The 22,755-nt window shown below is 30.5% G+C and overlaps 1 protein-coding gene across 1 annotated transcript in view; it reads right to left on the minus strand.

Moving 5' to 3' along the window:
* Positions 1 to 333: 333 nt before the first annotated feature.
* Positions 334 to 22,755, minus strand: part of LOC102611469 (LRR receptor-like serine/threonine-protein kinase FLS2) — a 145,306-nt gene continuing 122,884 nt past the window's right edge. Inside the window, exons 13-22 of the mRNA XM_052431602.1 lie at positions 6,947 to 7,090; positions 6,760 to 6,831; positions 6,453 to 6,671; positions 5,734 to 5,877; positions 5,240 to 5,458; positions 4,518 to 4,661; positions 4,331 to 4,402; positions 4,024 to 4,242; positions 835 to 2,823; positions 334 to 704 (exon numbers count right to left, since the gene is read on the minus strand). Coding sequence (XP_052287562.1) covers positions 352 to 704; positions 835 to 2,823; positions 4,024 to 4,242; positions 4,331 to 4,402; positions 4,518 to 4,661; positions 5,240 to 5,458; positions 5,734 to 5,877; positions 6,453 to 6,671; positions 6,760 to 6,831; positions 6,947 to 7,090 — 3,575 coding nt within the window. The 3' untranslated portion in view covers positions 334 to 351. The remainder of the gene's footprint in view (positions 705 to 834; positions 2,824 to 4,023; positions 4,243 to 4,330; positions 4,403 to 4,517; positions 4,662 to 5,239; positions 5,459 to 5,733; positions 5,878 to 6,452; positions 6,672 to 6,759; positions 6,832 to 6,946; positions 7,091 to 22,755) is intronic.

Raw genomic sequence — 22,755 nt, forward strand, 5'->3', positions numbered from 1 at the left:
GAAAAAATATAAATATAATTAAACCTAAACAAATGGCAAAAATCTCCATGGAAACTTGAAGGGACTCAAATTGCACAATAACAAATCACCTTAGAAATTGAATAAAATGCAGCAAACTAACCAAGTGTCAAATCCGCTCCCTTCCGAATCATAGCTAATTGAGAATGAATATTTGAAAGTGAGAGAAGGCAGGATCACATGCGGGCACAGCAACCAAGGAAAGCAGACCTAGCATTGGCACGAATTAAAAGTTAGACAATACCCATACACAATTATTGGAGGTATTCATTGCAAAGATTACAAATCATTACCGGTGAAAGAAAAGAAAATCAATTTGAGTGTCACATGCGTCTACCGCTTAACATTTTTAAGCAATGAGTCTCTAATTTTTAAGAGTCTTGTTACAATTTCTTTTGCATTGATTCTCTGCTCTGGTGATTCTACAGTACACTTCATAGCCAAATTGAAGATAAATGACACGCATTGCCCTTTGGTCGTAAAATGTTCGTCCTTCTGACTTAACAGATTTGCATCAACAATTTCCATAACTGAAATGGGTAGTAAGTCATTAACCCAATGCTTTAATGTCATATCTCCAAAAAAGATTTCATCTGTGGGTTTCTTTCGGGTAAATGTTTCCATTAACATAATCCCAAAACTATAAACATCCCCATTTGTGGATACTTGTCCTTCTCTTCCATACTCTATGGATTGCAACAATTACACAGTAAGATAATATAATTTATAATATTATGCGTAAATGAAGATCAAAACAAATAAATAACATATCAGAAATTATTAAAGAAATAAAAAAATATTTATTATGTAACAAACCTGGTGCCATATAGCCTATGGTGGCAAGTGTTTGTGTTTGAGTCAAAGATTGATCTTCTTTGAGTAAGGGCTTTGCCATGCCAAAATCACTCAAATGAGCAACCATATTATCATCTAACAATACATTGCTGGGCTTTAAGTCACAGTGAATTATTGGCACTGAATAACCAAAGTGCAGATATTCCAAAGCTGATGCAACATCTATCATTATGTTCAATCTTTGAAAAATATCCAAAATGTAGTTGCTCGAATACAAACACTTCTCCAGACTTCCATGAGGCATGTATTCTAATACCAATGCTTTAAAATCATCACTTGAACAACTGCTAATGATTTTTATAATGTTTCGATGGCGAATACGTTTTATCATGTCACATTCAATATCAAAACTCTTAAATGCTCTTCCATATTGTAGGTCAAAAACCTTTACTGCAACCTCCATCCCATCCTGAATTCTTGCCTTGTAAACAGAGCCAAAACCTCCTCTGCCGATTAGATTGTTTTCACTAAATCCGTTTGTAGCTTGAAAAATTTCTAGGTATGTAAACCTTCTCTGATTTGATATTCGTGGCATATTAGCATCATTTGGCAGTGGTTTCCCTCTCTTTCGATATCTTAATATAAACAAAATCACTGCCATCATAAATATAGTACTCAATGGCAAGACAATCCCTATGAGAAGATCATTTTTCCTTGATGTGTGATGGATTCTAGTTCTGCACGGTGGGACTTGTAGATTGGGCATACCACACAATAATTCATTTCCCTCGAATGATTCAGTTGAGAAATTTCTAAAAGGTCCCTTATTAGGAATCTCCCCTTCCAACTTATTGAAAGAAACATTTATATCTTTGAGATCTAACAATTTCTCTAAAGATATAGGAATAGTTCCAGAGAGATTATTATTGGATAAATTTAAGGATTTCAAGTTTATCAAATCACCAATTGAATCGGGAATTGAGCCTTGTAATCTATTATATTCTAAAAAGAGATATTGTAGATCTTTTAGGCCTCCAATTGTTGTTGGGATAACATCTGAAAAATTATTCATCGACAAATCTACTTGTACCAAAACCTTCAAATTTCCAATCTCTGATGGGAGTGGACCAGTAAAAAAATTTGAAGACAAGTCAAGGTACAAAATGTCCTTAAGGTTCCATAAAGTTGAAGGAATAGAAGTTAGCTTATTGGAGCCCAAATAGAGATTCCTTAGATTAGTGAGATTGCCAAAGCATGCTGGTACGAATCCATCAAGCTTATTGCCCCCAGAGTCCAACTCAAACAGTGCAGCTAAACGACAAAGATCATCTGGGATTGATCCTTCCAATTGATTATCTTCCAAACTCAATAATTGAAGCTTTTGTAATTTGCCAACAGCAATCGGAATTGATCCATTCAAGTTGTTTCCTCCTAAATAAATTGCTATCAAGTTGGTCAAGTTGCCGATCTCTTCAGGGATGCCGCCACTAATGTTGCAATTGTGCATCCGAAAGTCTTCCATAGATTGAGAAAGATTGCCTATAGCCCTTGGAAGAATGCCACCTAGTGGATTATTATAGAAGCCAAAATACTCCAAATACTTGCAATTTGACAACGAGGATAGAAACCTCAATTTTGGAGTTGAAGATGTCAAATAATTGTCATTTAAACCAAGCCACTTAAGGTTTCTTAAATTGCCAAATGTGTTTGGAATAAAACCGGAGAATGAGTTCTCTTCCAATGCTAGTTTGGAGAGCTTAGAAGCATTGAAGATGAAACTAGGAATTGTGCCACTAAAATTATTACCCCACAAGTGAAGTTCTTCAAGATTTGGAAGTCGGACGTCTCCGCTTGATGCAAGTCTTCCCGAGAGTGAGTTACTCTGAAGATGAAGTGATTTGAGTGTTGACACATTGAAGATTGTAGTTGGGACAACACCAACTAATTTGTTAAAACTAAACGCCATCCATTCTAGATTATGGAGATTACCGATTTCATGTGGTATCTCACCTGTATTTTGAAACAAAAAATAATTCAAATTTATTTTTAATAATAAATTACACACTTTTAAATCATGAAATGAGTATTCGTAATTAAAATTATTAAATATGAGTTTAAGATGAATTATTATACATAGATAAAATGTTAATAAAATTTTAAATTTTTATTCTTTTTAATTAAATATAAATATTAATAATTCCAGTATTCATGTCATTATTAAATTAAAAAAATAAAGAAACCACTCATTTTAATATTAATTTGAATTAGTAATATAATATTTGTATGAACATAAGAATTTTTTTCAAAACTAAACTTTTACATTATTTTTCTAGGTCCTACTACAGTGAATATATGAATTGATATCATGGTGGAAGAATATTGATTTCATGTTTTAAAAAACAATTAATCTATTTTAGACTTTCCTTTACAAAATAAAAACACTTTTTTTTATGCCTAAATAAACGTCTGAACTTAACCGCCATTATCAGAAACTGTTGCTTGTTTTTTACTTCTTCTTCCCTACTACTTATTGTATCACTAACTTTTGAACTTTTGGTATAAACATAAGCAAAGAAGAAACATTGCCAATTAATTCTTAATTCTTTTACAAACTTACGTCATGGAATTAGATTAAAATTGGATGCGCTACTGTCATGGTATTCTGCAATAGCAACTGACAGATGAAGTAGACAACATCAATTGAACACCATTTCTATTTGCAATCTCTAAAATTAATTTAACTTTTCACACTTATAGATATTGTTCAATCTTTCTAATTCTCCATTTGATTTTGGACCCTAGAAAGACAATTAAAAAAATGAACAAAAAAAGAAAGTAAAGAAAAACATATAATCTGCTTGATAGATTATCAAAATTTGTCGAGTGATCACAAAATAAAAGAAAATGCAATAGAAAAGAGAAAGAGAAAAACTAACACAGTGAAAGAAATAGAAGGTTTATGCTTGTTAGACATTCGTTAATCTTAGAGCCATTAAGTCTTAGATTTTTAATTAGGCAATGAAACGATGTATTTTAATTTTAATAAGGAAAGTCTAAAATAATTTAAATCATAGACTCACTAAAATGCTTAAACAAAATTGATTTTCGAGCAAATAAACACCTGCTATTCTAGGAACAAGCGCACAGTGGTCCAGGTAAAATACTCGAAGTGATAACTAAAAACATGACATAAATATAAATCACACGTACCTTGGAGTCTGTTTTGGTAAAGAGATAAATACTTAAGCTTGGTCAAATTGCCGATTTCTTTTGGTATGTCTCCCGACAAGCCATTGACCGACAAATATAATGTTTGTAGAAGTTTGCACCTTGATAAAGTCGATGGGATTTTGCCGTCAAAGCTGTTTACGCTTAGAAAGAGGATTTCCAGAAAAGGAAGGTTGTTGCAAATATTTGCCGGGAGTTCACCTGGGAGTTCACCAAATAATATCTTTATATTCAAAATGAATATTTTCTAGTAAAGAAGACTTAAATAACATAAAGGAAGGGATTGGACCAGAGAGCTGGTTATAGCTAAGATAAAGTTTTTGAAGTGAAGATGGATTCCCAAGTTGAGAAGGAACGATGCCTGTTAAGAAATCATTTGTTAGCGATGGCATCACCAATTATATAAAGATAAACAGTGATTTCATGTCAAATATTTTATGTTGATGTCACAAATGCATATTATTAGCCAAAACTACCTGTCAAGTTATTAACTGACAAATCCAAATTCGATAGAGAAGAAAGATTGAAGATTGATGAAGGAATGGTTCCAGTTAAGAAATTATTTTGTAGCCATAACTCCTCTAATTCTGCAAGATTCCCGAGCTCTTCTGGAATTTCTCCTAAAATCCATCAGTAACATATGCTTTAACTATTTTAACTTATTAAAAACAAAAACAAAAAAAAAGTAAAGAAAAACATCTAATCTGCTTGATAGATTATCAAAATTTGTTGAGTGATCACAAAATAGAAGAAAATGCAATAGAAAAGAGAAAGAGAAAAACTAACAAAGTGAAAGAAATAGAAGGTTTATGCTTGTTAGACGTTTGTTAATCTTAGAGCCGTTAGTCTTAGAATTTTAATTAGGCAATGAAACGATGTGTTTTAATTTGAATAAGGAAAGCGTAAAATAATTTAAATCATAGACTAAGAAAGGCATAAACAACATGTGTCATGATCTTATACAAAATTTAAGAAAGATTAGAATATGAGAGGATCCAAATCCCCTTATCTATTATAATTCTCTGCTGATTCAAAGTTACCGTCAACATTTATTATAAGGGTTCCAATTAAAATGCTTAAACAAAATTGATTTTCAAGCAAATAAACACCTGTTATTCTAGGAACGAGCGCACAGTGGTCCAGGTAAAATACTCGGAGTGATAACTAAAAAAATGAGATAAATAGAAATCATACATACCTTGGAGTTTGTTTTGGTCAAGATATAAATACTTAAGCTTGGTCAAATTGCCGATTTCTTTTGGTACGCCTCCCGAGAAGTCATTGATCGACAAAGATAATGTTTGTAGATGTTTGCACCTTGGTAAAGTCGATGGGATTTTGCCGTCAAAGTTGTTTTCGTCTAGAAACAGGATTTGCAAAAGAGGAAGGTTGCTGCAAATATTTGCAAGGAGTTCACCTGGGAGTTCACCAAATAATATCTTTATATTCAAAATGAATATTTTCTAGTAAAGAAGACTTAAATAACATAAAGGAAGGGATTGGACCAGAGAGCTGGTTATAGCTAAGATAAAGTTTTTGAAGTGAAGATGGATTCCCAACTTGAGAAGGAATGATGCATGCTAAGAAATCATTTGTTAGCGATGACATCTCCAATTATATAAAGATAAGCAGTGATTTCATGTCAAATATTTTATGTTGATGTCACAAATGCATATTATTAGCAAATACTACCTGTCAAGTTATTAACTGACAACTTCAAACTCGATAGAGAAGAAAGATTGAAGATTGATGAAGGAACCGCTCCAGTTAAGAAATTATTTTGTAGCCATAACATCTCTAATTCAGCAAGATTCCCGAGCTCCTCTGGAATTTCTCCTAAAATCCATCAGTAACATATGCTTTAACTATTTTAACTTATTAAAAACAAAAAAAAGAAAGTAAAGAAAAACATCTAATCTGCTTGATAGATTATCAAAATTTGTTGAGTGATCACAAAATAGAAGAAAATGCAATAGAAAAGAGAAAGAGAAAAACTAACAAAGTGAAAGAAATAGAAGGTTTATGCTTGTTAGACGTTTGTTAATCTTAGAGCCGTTAGTCTTAGAATTTTAATTAGGCAATGAAACGATGTGTTTTAATTTGAATAAGGAAAGCGTAAAATAATTTAAATCATAGACTAAGAAAGGCATAAACAACACGTGTCATGATCTTATACAAAATTTAAGAAAGATTAGAATATGAGAGGATCCAAATCCCCTTATCTATTATAATTCTCTGCTGATTCAAAGTTACCGTCAACATTTATTATAAGGGTTCCAATTAAAATGCTTAAACAAAATTGATTTTCAAGCAAATAAACACCTGTTATTCTAGGAACGAGCGCACAGTGGTCCAGGTAAAATACTCGGAGTGATAACTAAAAAAATGAGATAAATAGAAATCATACATACCTTGGAGTTTGTTTTGGTCAAGATATAAATACTTAAGCTTGGTCAAATTGCCGATTTCTTTTGGTACGTCTCCCGAGAAGTCATTGATCGACAAAGATAATGTTTGTAGATGTTTGCACCTTGGTAAAGTCGATGGGATTTTGCCGTCAAAGTTGTTTTCGTCTAGAAACAGGATTTGCAAAAGAGGAAGGTTGCTGCAAATATTTGCAAGGAGTTCACCTGGGAGTTCACCAAATAATATCTTTATATTCAAAGTGAATATTTTCTAGTAAAGAAGACTTAAATAACATAAAGGAAGGGATTGGACCAGAGAGCTGGTTATAGCTAAGATAAAGTTTTTGAAGTGAAGATGGATTCCCAAGTTGAGAAGGAACGATGCCTGTTAAGAAATCATTTGTTAGCGATGGCATCACCAATTATATAAAGATAAACAGTGATTTCATGTCAAATATTTTATGTTGATGTCACAAATGCATATTATTAGCCAAAACTACCTGTCAAGTTATTAACTGACAAATCCAAATTCGATAGAGAAGAAAGATTGAAGATTGATGAAGGAATGGTTCCAGTTAAGAAATTATTTTGTAGCCATAACTCCTCTAATTCTGCAAGATTCCCGAGCTCTTCTGGAATTTCTCCTAAAATCCATGGGTAACATATGCGTTAACTATTTTAACTGATTATTAACCGACACTCAAGAAGAAAAAAATGAAATAAAAAAAGCTTTTGCCTGAAGAGAGATAAAAAAAAAATTACTCAATAGAATTAAATAATTATAGGCTGACAGGATTAATAAATGTGAGACATTATTAATTTTCATCAATTAATTAAACTCATTGATCATACCTTGGAGTTTGTTCCCTCCAAGATATAACCCGATAAGCGTTGTCACGTTGCCAACTTCTTTTGGTATGGTCCCCGAAAAATCATTGAGCGATAAAGATATCTTTCGCAGCCGTTTGCAGCTTGATAAAGTGGATGGTATCTTGCCATGAAACATGTTACTTTTAAGAAATAGGGATTCCAAATTGGAAAGGTGATCGCAAAATTTTGGTGGGAGTTCGCCAAATAGTGTATTGTTTCTAAAATCAATAGAAAGTAAAGAAGACATGTTGAAGATAGAGGCCGGAATGGAACCAGAAAACCAATTAAAACTGAGATCAAGTGATTGAAGAGACGAAAGATTCCCGAGTTCAGAAGGGATAGTGCCCGTGAGATTTAACCCAGATATATTCAAGGCTGTGACTCTATGAGTACGGACATCACAAGTGAGGCCCGTCCAACTACAGACAGAGCTACTTGTGTTCCAATTTCTAGCCAAAAAATTGGTTGGATCATCAGTTACATGACCTTTCAGGGCAAGAAGGGCTTGTTGGTCTATGGTAATACTTGTAGTGTTGGCTGATGCAATCATGAAGGAAAGAATCAAGCAATGGAGTAAGAGAAATCTGAGCATCATCCGGGCAGAAGGAATTCTTTCCATGAGACTAGAATATTTAGATTGTAAGTGTGTGCTTAATTGGATTGATAATGCAAGAACACTCATAGCTGCTTCCAAGCATATATAATGAAACCGAAATTTCGAAGAAGCAGCAAGAAAGAAAATAGAGGAGTGAAAAGGCTATGCTCATAACTTGCTGAAAGGTGCAAAATTGTATGTGGACCCGCTGAGTCAAGGCAGTCCTTCAGGTCCACACTCAAGATGATTGCAGTAAGTTTTGTTTTCCTTTATAATCATCCTATTAACTTATCGCAAAATAGTTCTACTCATTAAAAAAAAATTAAATTATTCTCCATATATAGTAACAAGACATATAATGCTCCTAGAAAAAAAAAATTATATTTCTATATGCTTTTTCTGAATTTGAGATAATTTACTAGTTCTGAAAAAAATTGTACGAACCGGTGGTGTCGTTGGGTAAAAAAGTTCTTCACGGGTCAATGAGGATGTCATAAGTTGACGCAAATTGCCGAAGTCAATGAAAGAAGAGACAATGAAACCGATTATTATTTTTATATAAGTATTCATATTCATTGAAGGAATTTAACAGTTCTCAATGGGACAATAGATGTTTGAGTGTTTTTGCTATTGGTATGATCATTCAAGGATTTACAAGTGCCAATAAAAATATAGGGAAAACCTATGGTGCAACTGTGGTACCGTGCCACAGTTGCTTCCAGCCGTTGGATGTCAGTGGACCCCACTTATTCAAGTGCATCCAACGGCTGGATGCAACTGTGGCACGGTACCATAGTTGCACCGTAGCCGGACCCAAAAATATAACCAAAAAGGAAAAATATGTGGCTTCAATTGTATTTGTGAGGGACACTCATTTCTGATCTTTAACTTGAATTGGTTTTTTTTTTCCTCCAAATTATGAATATCTCATGTGGAAATTGGAAATTTTTATCACCTATGATTGGCTAATATGGAAATTCTCTTTGAGCAATATATAATTCTCTTTTAAGAAGAAGAAGTTAGTGGCCTGTTAATTATGTGTGCTTTATGGGTTACAATTAGTACTATTTTCATTTCACTTTTATTAGGGATGATGACAGAACTAAATTTTTAAAATTTTCTCCGGAAAAAATAAATGTTTACAAAGGCGTCATGTGCATGCAATCCTACAGAATTTCGTAACTAATAATAAACTTGCAAGAGATTGAGATTGAACGATGATGAAGTACAGAGCAAATGCAAGAGCAAAAGAAAGAAAACTCGTTTTCAAAAAAAAAAAACACAACATAATGTTTATATTACTTTTATTTGCGAAAATTTTCAAAACATAATAGTTAATTCATACATACTGATTAATTTGTCAGATGTGTAATATAATTTTCGGCGAACGCGTTGCATTAAGTCACTCCTTCAGGTCCACTCCGAATCACTGGATATTTTACTCTCTTCTTATTATGTGGATCCAATCAAAACTTTCAACTTTTGGGATTCAGCCATCGGATTTAATAAAAACGTTGTTCAATGGCAAGAGCTTTGTTTATATGGTTTAGTTCTTATATTTTAATTTAGGAGTTTATTTAATTTTTATATATTGAAAAATACTTCAAAATACTTCTCTTATTAAATATATTAGGTTCCAGCCTTTAATATTTTCGTTTTAATGGTAATACCTTACAATAACAATCTTGGAGATATTAATGAAAAAATTTAATTCATCAAATTAGCCTAAAAAAAATAAAAATTAAAGAAATTTTTATGTTATTATTTTACTTTTATGATTAATTTGGTAAATTAAATTTTTGTATACAATTATTAGTAAGATTATTGTAATGATATTAAATATTACTTTCAGTTAGTTGATATTAATTTATTTAAAAATAGTTGTTTGTCAGATTCTAGTTAAAGTACAAAAAATACTATTTCTTTCATAATGATATTTATTGATTAATTTGGTAATTAATAATTAGTTAACTTGCTATTAAATTTTTTTAGATAAATTAATTAATATTAAGAATATTGTTGATAGGGTAGCATTATAAAGGTAAAGATAAGAATATAATATATTTAATACTAATAGTATTTTGAAGTACTTTTTAAAATATAAGAATTAAATGAGTATTTAAATCAAAATACAAAAACTAAACAAGCATTTACTTGATAAAAAATCACAAAAGTTGAATGTTTCAAAATTTTGACACCCAAGACTTATCTATTAAAAGAGGTCATGAGAATTAAAACTTAGATGAAACAGTGCCGTAACGTTATCACAAAGACGTGCTGAGATTTTCCTATTTTCAAATTTAAATTTGACACCCATAAGAGATAGCGATGGTGAGAGTGTGACTGCTCACTTGGAATTTAAATTTAATTACACGGTCGCATTCTCTCTCTGATATTTTTCGTATTCTCTTTCAAGAAGAATAAATTAGCGGGCCATTGAATAGTATTTATGCGTGCTTTATGGGTTATAACATTTTTGTCGATCCTTAGCTCGACTCAAAAGTCATGAATTGCAAAGCCAATGTAACAGAAGACAATCGGGTAATGACTAATTAAGTATTTATGATGGAGTGACACTCGCAAGTGCTTCTAAGTATTTATGATGAAACCTAAATTTCTCTCCACGTGAAAGAGAAAAATCAGAAAATAGAGGAGAGAAATTAAAGCGAGAAAAGATTCCTCTCCACGTGACAACAAACGTTGAAATGTTTTTGCTATTCGTTTGATGCTTCGAGGATTCACAGGTGCCGATAAGTCCAACAAAATTCCGCGGCTTGAATTGTATTTGTTAGGGGCACTCGTTTCTGATCTTTTAACTTGAATTAGTTTTTGTCGATCTCGCTGCAAAAATTATCTTCCAAGATGAAGAAATCAGTGGCCCATCGGTTATAACATTTTTGTCAATAGTCAACCCAACTCAGAAATTACGTGTTGCGAAGTCAATGAAAGAGAAGACAAAAGTCAATGAAAGCGAAGACAGCAAGACATATGGTGGGACACTTAAGTATCATTTGGGATTAAAGTAGAAATTTAATAAATTTCTTATTTCATAATTCTTTATAAAAATAATATTTAATAAATTTTATAAAAATTATTTATTTTATAATTTTTTATTTTACTGCAGTTTTTAAAAACAAGTTGAGATTTACTCTTCATAAGTAGCTTAAAATAAGCCACCACAATTTCTCAAAGTTTCTATTATAATATTAATAATTTAACAAAAAAATAATTATTTCTTATTTTTTTCATACACTGTAATACATAAGCTATTAGTATCGTATTACCACCACAATTTACTGTCACAACTAGTTTGAGTTCTCTCAGTATCAAAATTTTGATTTAGCAAGTTCATATTTTTTTTATATTTTAATATTATTTTCTATTATAAAATTAATGAGACTTATACATGATTACACAAATTTTTTTAAACAATGAACAAGTTCATGTGAAATTTAAACATAAGTCTTAAAATCAAATTCGTGACTATAATTTTTATCGTTCAATCTATTTATATTTTTTCTATAGTCACGGTATTCATTGCAACAAGTTGATTATCTGCTTTTAAGAGTCTTGTTACAATTTCCTTTGCATTGATTCTCTGCTTTGGTGATTCCACAGTAATGCTCTATAGCGAAATTGAAGACAAATGACATGAACTTAGCAGTTTTGCACCAACAACTTCCATAATTGAATTGGGTAGCATATCATTAACCCAACGCTTTAATGTCATTTTTCCATGAAAATTTTCATCTGTGGGTTTCTTCCCATTGAATGTTTCCATTATCATTATCCCAAAGCTGTAAACATCCCCATTTGTGGTTGCCTATCCTTCTCTTCCATACTCTATGGATTTCAACAATTACATGGTAAGATAAAATAATTAACAATAGCATGCTCAAATGAAGATCGTAAAAATAAATAACATATCATAAAGTATTAAAGAAATAAAAAAATTAATGTAGAACAAACTCGGTGGTGGCAAGTGTTTGTGTTTGAGTCAATGATTAATCTTCTCTGAGTAAGAGTTTTGCCATGCCAAAATCACTCAAATGAGCAACCGTATTATTGTCTAGCAAAACATTACTCGACTTTAAATCACAATGAATTATAGGTGTTGAATGACCAAAGTGTAGATATACCACAGCTGATGCAACATCTGTCATTATGTTTAATCTTTGAAAAATATCCAAAATGTAGTTGCTTGTATACAAACACTTACCCAGATTTCCATGAGGCATGTATTCTAATACCAATGCCTTAAAATCATCATTTGAACAACTACTAATGATTTTGATAAGGTTTTGATGGTGAATACTTTTCATCATATTGCATTCAACATTAAGGTTCTTAAATGCTCCTCCATATTGCAAGTTAAAAACCTTTACTACAACCTCCATCCCATCTTGAATTCGTGTCTTGTAAATAGAGCCAAAACCTCCTTTGCCAATTAGATTGTTTTAATTAAATCCGTTGTAGCTCGAAAAAGTTCTAGGTACGAAAACTTTCTCCAAGTTGCTACTAGTGGCATATTAGTATCATTTGGACTTTGGTATTCGTTTTCCTCTCTTTCCATATCTCAAGATCAACACAATGAGTACTATCATAAATACAGTACTCAATGGCAAGACAATCCCTAGGAGAGGATCATTTTCCCTTGATGTGTGGTGGATTCTAGTCTTTTAAATTTTTGAAAAAGCATAAAATACAGGTGGCTAGTGAATATTGCCCTTTTATTTATCAAGCTCATGTGTCATGTCTTGTCTTTTGAATTTAATGCCTTCTTTTATTTGTTTTATTACCCAATTCGTTCAAAATAATCACAATTATGCCACTTTTTAATTTATAGAATTTAGAATATTACCTTTAAGTTAGTAGAATTATCCAAATTTTTATTGGGATTGGGAATCTCGTCCTGAATCATATAGAGTTCAATTCAATATAAATTTTTTTAAAATTAATTTAAAATTAGTTGAGATTTAATATAAAATTTTTCCTAATTTATTATTTAGAATATCTGAAAATCTCAATCAAAATATTGATTGCCTTGACTATTGTTTTAATTTTTAATTAACTAAATTTAAAAAAATCATTTATCTTAAAATAAACAAAAATGATTGACCCAAGCACGAATCCAACAAATTCACTACTTTGCATTCACTTTTAGAGTTTATTTATTTATTATTTATTTTTTTAGCGACATTCAGTTTTAAAGTTTAGTTAAACTAAACAGATGAAGAAGAAAATAAATTAGGTTGTTGATTTACATATTAAATTTAGATAATGAATGGATAAAATGGGGACGTTGGTCTTTAGAATCGCAACTTGCAATATAAAGCAAGAAAAATGTGAGAGTCACAAGTTTTACCATTTCTCTCTTATATACATATCTATTAGGATGAGTTGAGCAGCCATATAACTCTTTAGTTCCAATAAAAGATAACAAATTAACTTTTCAAACAATATATATATAATTACGATGATTTTTCATTTGTTCGTTGGCTTTTGCACCTTGGTGCCGAAGCAACGAAGGACGTGGGGCAATTGCTGGATACGAAAATCACCCGCATGATTAACTATGAGAAGGCCCAATGACCAAGCCCAACAGAAAAAGGACCAAATGGAAGCCCAATATTCTTTCTACTCTTGACACACCAGACACAGCAAATGGAATCTTCCTCAAGCAAGACTTATTAAAATCACATTTATTAATTTTATTTCTTTTACTTTCAAAAAAAAATTGATAACAAAATAGCTAGGTTGAGAAATGTGGTCAAGAAGTGTGTGCAAATTTTAAAAAAAAATTATTATTATTTTCATAAATTTATTGATTGTATTTTCTAATTAAAAAAGGATACTTTTTTGTCTGTATAATATATATGAGGTTATATGTGGAACTGCATGAAAGATCAAACTTTTCAATATTAAATTTTACTAAAAATATAGTGTAGGATTAGGTGATTTTCACCTAAGAAAATTTTAAAAAAAAATCACCAAATACCATAATTAGTTTTAAACTTTTCAAAATTATTTTTGAGCGTCCCATTTGCTTCTTGAAATAACTTCTTATTTGTTGACATGAAGGGATAATGTGAAAGTGCCTCTATTGTAAATTAAATTATTATTATTATTATAGTTGTTATAGAACTTTATTTCTTGTTATACTCAAGATACACTCATAAATCACAGCTTATAATGATTTGGGTGGGGTACAAAAACAAAAACCTTTAGGACAGATTTGTATATTTTCATTTTTACAACAAAATCCATTTTTAGATGGACAGTCCCTCACACAATCAGAATCTTGGGTGCAACGAATTGGTAACCCTCCAGTGTAGGCTTCAGCACTTGGTAACTCAAAGATTGTGGTGCCTGCAAATTGAGATCAATAATTCATGATTATAGAGAAATGAAATAAAAAGCGAAATGTGTTAGTAATTAGCAAAACAATATACAGAGAGAGAGAGATATTTGGGACATTGACTAACCATGTGCAACGATCATGAGTACGACCAAGAAAGTTAGTTTAAACGAGACTTTCTCCATTTGCTGTAAGAAAAAGATTATGCAGGATGTTTCTTTGAGTGGGAAAAAAAAATCTAAAAAAATTGTATGCAAGAACTTTGTTCTTCACCTCATATTTATAGAGATGTAATATACAAATGGTAAAATGGCACACCCAACTTCTACGTTATTTTATAGAAAAATCGCAATAAATCAAATAAACTTGCAACAAATTAATATTCAAATCATTAAACCTAGCCTAATAGGAAACAATAAAAAAAGGAAAAAAATTTTTTTTTTCATTTTTTTCCAGCTTCGCATTAACAACGCAGACACATTTTCCGTTGTTAGTAAAATCTCCATCCATCTTAGTTCATAAAATTAATTGCATCATTACAATGTCAATCAGCATCTAGACAGTAAATGTAAGTTGATGATCCCACTATTAATTCCATTTCACGTTGATTAGGGTAAAAAATAAAAATAAAAAATTTCTTATATTCATGTAATTTCTATAATCTCTTAAAAATACCATATGAAGTAGGTCTATTTTGCTATTAACTAAATATCCCAGATTTTGTATTATTGAATCCATTTATTGCCTTAAGGCTGTATATATGTATATTTTTTAACTTTGCTTTGAACTCATCTCGTGCCATTGAGATTTTGACTTTCTTCTGTTTATTGCTACCATTTTGAAATTAAACAATTGATCAACTTATTAATAATCGATCAACTTAATTTTATTTAATTGATCAACCTAGTTTTCTTTCATTAACGTTTTATAGCATGATTCATTCGTGATATATATTTACAACATTTTTTTTATGTGTCCTTTGCTTCAATTCACTCATAATAAATCTTAAAATCATTATCAACCATCGTGATTTAACTATAATAGTCTGAAAACAATTTGAAAAAAAATATAACTCTATGGATAATTCAATTTTAAGGGTATTATCAGACAAATCATTGCACTAACAATTTTGATTGTTTGCTTGCAAAAGTAAAATATGCATTTGTATAACTGGTTTTGCAATAAGAAAAAATGTTAAAAGGTACCCCAATTTTTTCTTTCAAGTTTCAAGTTAATTATATGGTTGCTAAGTGAATTAAGAAAGTAACCTCATTGGCCTCTCTTATAATATGGATGTCTTTTGAATTATCTTAATTTAGAATTTATTGACATACACTAATTGATAATTAACTTTTTTGTTCTCATAAGTGATCTTCTTCTTTATGCTTCACCAATGGTGACAACATTTTAAATCAATGAGATATTCATTATATTAGCAGAAATTACGAGGGATCTCAACGAGAATATTAGAATAACCCCAAAATAATAAAAAGGATGATTGTGGCTTGAAGACTGGTTCTCGCCACAAGTTGGGCTGGTTTATGCTCAATCCACGGCCATAACATCCTAGAAAAAGTTGAATAAATAATATTTTGTGAGTTCTTGATGGAGCGAGAGTAGCGGAAGCAAAACTGATTGGGTAAGACAAAGCGGAAGTGGAATTGATAGGATTGAAAACACTAAATATCATTCTAATACTTGACCAAGCCAACACGATTAGGTTACGCTTTAATCGAAGCATGATTAGATATCATTTTAATCCAAACGACTCAATAAGATTTTTAATAACGTTTAAAGTGAGATTATATAACGTTTTAATCCAAACAACTCTACAAAAGATATTTTGATAGATAATTCCAGAGGAAATTATAAAAGAGGAAATTTTATTAAATAATTGAATCTGAAGTTGTGAAAATAATAACAAGACCTCTATATTTATAATAGAGTAAACTCATTTCCCTAAGTTAACTTAAAAAAAGGAAAACTAAATCGTAATTATAATGGAAATAAAATATACTTTCTCTAAGTTAACTAAATCTCATGCCTTAATTGACTCTAATAAAAATAGAAAGTTCTAAAATAATAAAATACCATAATTGACTCTAATTAAAATAGAAATCTTAGAATAATAAAATTCTAGAATCTTAAAATTTCTAAAATAACGTCCTACATTAGTTCTAGTTGATATTGTTAATTTTGCAGAAAATATTTTTTAAGATATTAAAATCTTCATAAATCTTTTATAGACCTTTCCTCATTTAGGCCTTCTCGAAAAGCTAGAACTTACAATCAAACTTTTGCCCCATTATATAACATATGTTAGTAAAATTCATTTTTACAAATGATAATTCTATTCACCCCTTTCTTTATATTTTCTAAAAGATCTAAAATTTTACTCCCATACTTACGGAAAAATTCAAACCTTCCAATGATAGGCGATGGTGATGATGAGAGAGAAAGAAAAATAAAATAAAAATAATTAATAATATAAAATTTTTTAATTATAGTAATTTTAAAAATAAACATTTAATACCCATAGCTAAGACATCCTTGAGTTGGGTTGGGACCCCAGGCATGGTCATAGCAGGTATGAAACCTTTTCAATTGTTCGGTTCCTTAGTTAGCTCCTCAAACTTCAGAAAGTATACATTTCCGAGGAGGTGTCTTCACCTAAAACCAAATCAACTTATTTGAGCTCAACAAAAGTTTGTATCTCCCTCTAAGTAACATATATTTATCTGGTCTCAACATACACCTAATATTGAAATTCTTTTCAAAAGCATCACTTCATTCAATGAAAAGCACATTGGCCAATGTATTTGCAGTCTTTTACTAAGCGGGTACCATCAAGATCAACCGCTACACCACTTTTTATGCTATTTCAAAGAAGATTATAAATATTTTAGAGTTCCACAAACTCTATAATATAGAAACTTAAATCAGTGCACTACGCATAAATTTCGTACAGAAAGAATATTCAAACATCTCTATAAACACAAACTCTCAAGATGTTTTAGAGTTAAACAAAGCTACCATTTCATGCCTAGAAAAAATGTAACAATTTTTCCCACCAGAGTGGTTATTACTCAATACGGATTTGCCTCAAGTCACCGGAGAGGCTTTTAGAGCAAATTCAACAATTTTGGGTTCTAAAATTTTGCTCTTTAAAGCGTTATTTTGGCTTAGTGTTTCAATTATCAAGAAGAGGTATAAAGATCAATGGCTCCTACTATCCTAGTTTTAGCTTAATATGTATCTCTCATTTTAATTAATATGGTTGTTTCTTAAAAAGTTAATTAAGATCATTGGCTTTGAATTACTACTATAGGATTTCGAAAATGATAAGCACCCTATTTCTTCTTCATCTTTAAAATCACCCAACAAACCAAAGTTTGTTCAAATTTAAATGTCCCTACTATATCAGTGCTAACATTTGTCTCAAAATTTTGCTCCATTAATCCGTGAATTCAAAAGGAACAACGATCTTTTCCTATCCCTAGTCCTTTTTTATTTTTATTTTTATTTTTATTTTTTACTCTCATAGTTTAGTGAGTGGCTAAGATTGAATTTTAAATTTTAATATTGATAATCAAGTCAGCTTTTTTTTTAATTTTATTTACAATTAAGCCAACTTTAAAAAAAAAAAAGATTTGAATAACTAGCAGAGTTTAGGAGAGAAAAAAAAAATTAAGAGAGAATCCTAATCCAACTTGGAGACTCATGTTGATACTTGTAGAGACTGTTCTGCTGCCTTCCACGTAGAAAAATATTTACTTGGATTGAGACTAGAGATTTTTTTTCCTTAAAATATCTTTTTTTTAATCATAAGTTTGTGAGCAACATATATGAATCACATTGGTGTTGAGGTTTGATTTTGAACAAGTCATCTTTAGTTTAAAATTATAATACGAACCGATATCTAAAGGTCTGGCTTCTAAATCAGATAAAAGTTTGTCCATAATTAACTCCTGGCGATGCCCAAAAACTCTATGAACAAATTATTATACAAGCAAGCTGCTGCATGATTATATTTCTTATTCGTGGATAGCACTTGTAATAATTCAACTTGATTTTCTTTCAATGACGATTATAGCATGATTCAGTCATTATGTTTATCACAAATTTTTATTTGTTCGTGTCGTTTTGCACATTGGCACCAAAGCACAAAGTACAAGGGGCAATTGTTCGATATGAAGATCACCGGCATGGTTAACAGTAAAATGGCCCAATAAGCAAGCCCAAGTGCAGAAGGAACAAATGGAAGCCCAATATTGTTTTCACTCTTGACACCCAGGAAATCAAGCAAGACTCAATAAAAGCACATTTATTAAATATTTTTTTAATTTTAATTTCTCAAACGAATTGATAACAAATAGCTAGGTTGAGGAGTATATGTGAATATTGTTGATAGGGTAGTACTATAAAGGTAAAGAAAAAGTAAAGATGATAGTATAATATATTTAATAATAAATGTATATTAAAGTACTTTTTAAAATATAAGAATTAAATAAGTATTTAAATCAAAATATAAAAACCAAACAAGTATTTACTTGATAAAACATCATAGAAGTTATTTTGACACCCAAGACTTTTAAGTATTTATTATAAATAATTGCAAAGCCAATTATTTATTATTTATAATGAAACTGAAATTTATCTCCGCGTGAAAATAAAGGACTGAAGGCGAGAAAAGATTCCTCTCCACGTGAAAACAGATGTTGAAATGTTTTTGCTATTCGTTTGATGATTCGAGGATTCACAATTGCCGATAAGTCCAAGAAAAATTCCAAAAATTATCTTCCAAAAATAAAGGAGTTAATTGTGTGTGCTTTATGGTATAACATTTTTGTCGATACTCAACCCAACTCAGAAATCACGAGTTGCACAGTCAATGAAAAAGAAGACAAAAGTCAATAAAAGCAAAGACATTAAGACATTGACTGATGATAGCATGGTGGGACATTAAGTATCCCTAGGGATTAAAGTAGAAATTTAATAAATTTCTTATCTCATAATTTTTTATGAAAATAATATTTAATAAATTTGTAAAAATTATTTTTTTATAATTTTTTTATTTTACTGCATTTTTTTTAAAAAAGGTTGAAATTTACTTTTCATAAGCAATTTAAAATAAGCCATCACAAATTTTCAAAGTTTATATTATAACATTAATAATTTAACAAAAAAGATAATCATAGCTTATGTTTCCATACACTCTAGTTTATAAGCCATTAGATATCATATTAGCATAATAATTTACCAATGCAACTGATGTGCATTCTCTCCAATATCAAAGTTTTGATTTAGTAATTTCATATTTTTTATATTTTATTTTTATTATAAAATTAATGAGACTTATATATGATTACATTTTTTTTAATTACGAACAAGTCCATGTGAAAGTTAATCATGACTTTTAAAATTAATTTCATAACCATAGATTTTAACGTTCAATCTATTTTCTATAGTCATGATGCATGATGCTCATGATGCTCATTGCAACAAGTTGATTCTCTTATTTTAAGAATCTTGTTACGGTTTCCTTTGCATTGATTCTCTGCTTTGGTGATTCCACAGTACACTCCATAGCCAAATTGAAGACAAATGACATACATTGCTCTTTGGTCATAAAATGTTTGTCCTCCCGACTTAGCAAATTTGCACCAACAACTTCCATAACTGAATTGGGTAGCAAATCATTAACCCAATGCTTTAATGTCATTTCTCCATGAAAAAAATTAATTGTGGGTTTCTTCCCGCTGAATGTTTCCATTATCATAATCCTAAAGTTATAAACATCCCCATTGCGGATACTTTTCCTTCTCTTTAATACTCAATGGATTTCAACAATTATATACTACGATAAAATAATTTACAATAATATGCTCAAATGAAGATCGTAAGAAATAAATAACATATCAAAAAATATTAAAGAAATGAAAAAATATTTAATGTGGAACAAACCTGGTGCCATATAGCCTATGCCAAAAAATGAGCAACCATATTATCGTCTAGCAATACATTACTTGACTTTAAATCACAATGAATAATTACATGTGTTGAATGACCAAAGTGTAGATATTCCACAGCTGATGCAACATCTATCATTATGTGTAATCTTTGAAAAAAATCCAAAATGTAGTTGCTTGTAGACAAGCACTTACCTAGACTTCCATGAGGCATGTATTCTAATATCAATGCTTTAAAATCATCCTTTGAACAACTGCTAATGATTTTGATAAGGTTTTGATGGCGAATAATTTTCATCATATTACATTCAACATCAAGGTTCTTAAATGCTCCTCCATATTGCAGGTTAAAACCCTTTACCACAACTTCCATCCCATCTTGAATTCTTGCCTTATAAATAGAGCCAAAACCTCCTCTGCTAATTAGATTGAAAACCTCCTCTGCTAATTAGATTGCTTTCACTAAATCTGTTTTAGCTTGAAAAAGTTCTATGTATAAAAACTTTCTCCAAATTGTTGCTGGTGGCATATTAGTATCATCTGGTATGTGTTTTCCTCTCTTTCGATATCTCAAGATCAACACAATGAGTACTATTATAAATATAGTACTCAATGACAAGACAATCCCTAGGAGAGGATCCTTTTCCCTTGATGTGTGGTGGATTCTAGTTCTGCATGGTGGAACTTGCAGATTGGGTGTGCCACACAATAATTCATTTCCTTCAATGATTCAACTAAGAAATTTCTAAAAGGTCTAGGAATCTTTCCTTCGAGCGTATTGAAAGAAAGATTTAAATCTTTGAGATCTAAAAGTTTTTCTAATGGTATAGGAATAGCCCCAGAGAAATTATTATTGGACAAATCCAAGGATTTCAAGCTTGTCAAATCACCAATGGAATTACGAAGTGAGTCTTGCAATCTATTATATTCTAAAAAGAGATATTATAGATCATTTACGTCACCAATTGTAGTTGGAAAAACACATGAGAAATTATTCGTCGACAAATCTATTCTTAACAAAACCTTCAAATTAGACATCTAATTAAATTAGAAAACAGATATTCCTAATAAATTAGAATCTCACTAAATTAGGGAATTAATAAATTAATCTCTATTACAAGATATGCAATAAATAAACTTCAAATTTAACTAGACTTGCCATAAGATGCTAACTCTATAATAATTGACTTAACACAAATCTTTGCTAAGCTTTTGAATAAAATCATGACATGTCATTTAAGTTTTTTAGGCTTCGTTTGGTATATATTTTCAAGCAAAGTCTATTTAAGTAGAGCTTCTATTAGTAGAATTTTAATAAGCAAAGCTTTTATAAAAAAAGATTGTGTTATTTGGTCGTCAATTAAATGATATTTAATAATTAAAAACTCTACTCAAGATGTAACCAAATAATATTAAAATTTCATTATTTATAATTTTTTATTAATAGAGCTATTAATTAATGAATAAATGATATTTTATATCATTTTATTAAAAAAAGAATGAACAGCAAGATTGTAAGCACCGTGAATAACTGTGTAATCGGCCAAATACCATTGAAGAAATTCGGAGCTCCACACGTGTCTCAGCCGCTCGCACGAGTGCGAGAAGAATTTTCGGGCCGTGGATCTCTCTTGTTACCAAGGATGCTTCTCAGCATATCGTAGCCTGGGGACTCTCCTGGGCTTAATTAATGTAATCAGCCCATCCAGGTCACCTTACGAGGTTTGCGTTAGTGCATAAAATACTTTCGTTTTTATCAATCATTTATCATTAGGAGCAAGAGGGGAAAAAGAAAATTGGTTACCTTCTGTTGTCCTTGTGAATGGTGTGCGTTCGTTTTTATTATAATACACATAAAAATTTATTTCTTCTATAGGAACAATGAGCAAAGGTAAAGTTATCTAATCATGATTGATTGCTAACTAAAAAATATATCTATATTTTACTAATTTTATTTCTTTAATTTTTTATCTCAATATAAATAGTAATAATTATTATTTTTTAAAATTTAATAATTTTATTTCTTAATTAAGTAAGGATAATTTTAGACACAAATATTTTTCACTCAATCCCTTAGGTACTAATACTTCTTATTGATCTCTGAAGTTGCTTTTACTTACTTATTTAAACCATATATGAAATTTGAAGAATGTCAATCTCATGATATTACAGATTCTCCGTAGATATTCTTTGACATCTAATTTGATTCGATGGACAAATTATTATTAACAAATTAGTAGCTTCTCCTCAACAAAATGAGTATTGATGAGCACTTCTCTTTCAGAGTCACTTATGGAGATTGATCTTGATGTGAATTTCCTGTTAGGGAACCATAATCTCTAGAAGTGGTTCCGAATATAGAATTTTCTTCTCTAGTACGAAGAGATTCTGCAATTCCGGGTCACTTGAGGACATCGTTGTCGCCTTGCAAGCGGAAGATTCTTCACTCAGTCCTAAGAACAGAAGCTGAATCAACTCAGTCGGCTGAGTTAGGATAGAATAACATTACTAGAAGAA

Source organism: Citrus sinensis, chromosome 7 (assembly GCF_022201045.2).
Source record: "Citrus sinensis cultivar Valencia sweet orange chromosome 7, DVS_A1.0, whole genome shotgun sequence".
In the NCBI taxonomy this organism is placed as follows: domain Eukaryota; kingdom Viridiplantae; phylum Streptophyta; class Magnoliopsida; order Sapindales; family Rutaceae; genus Citrus; species Citrus sinensis.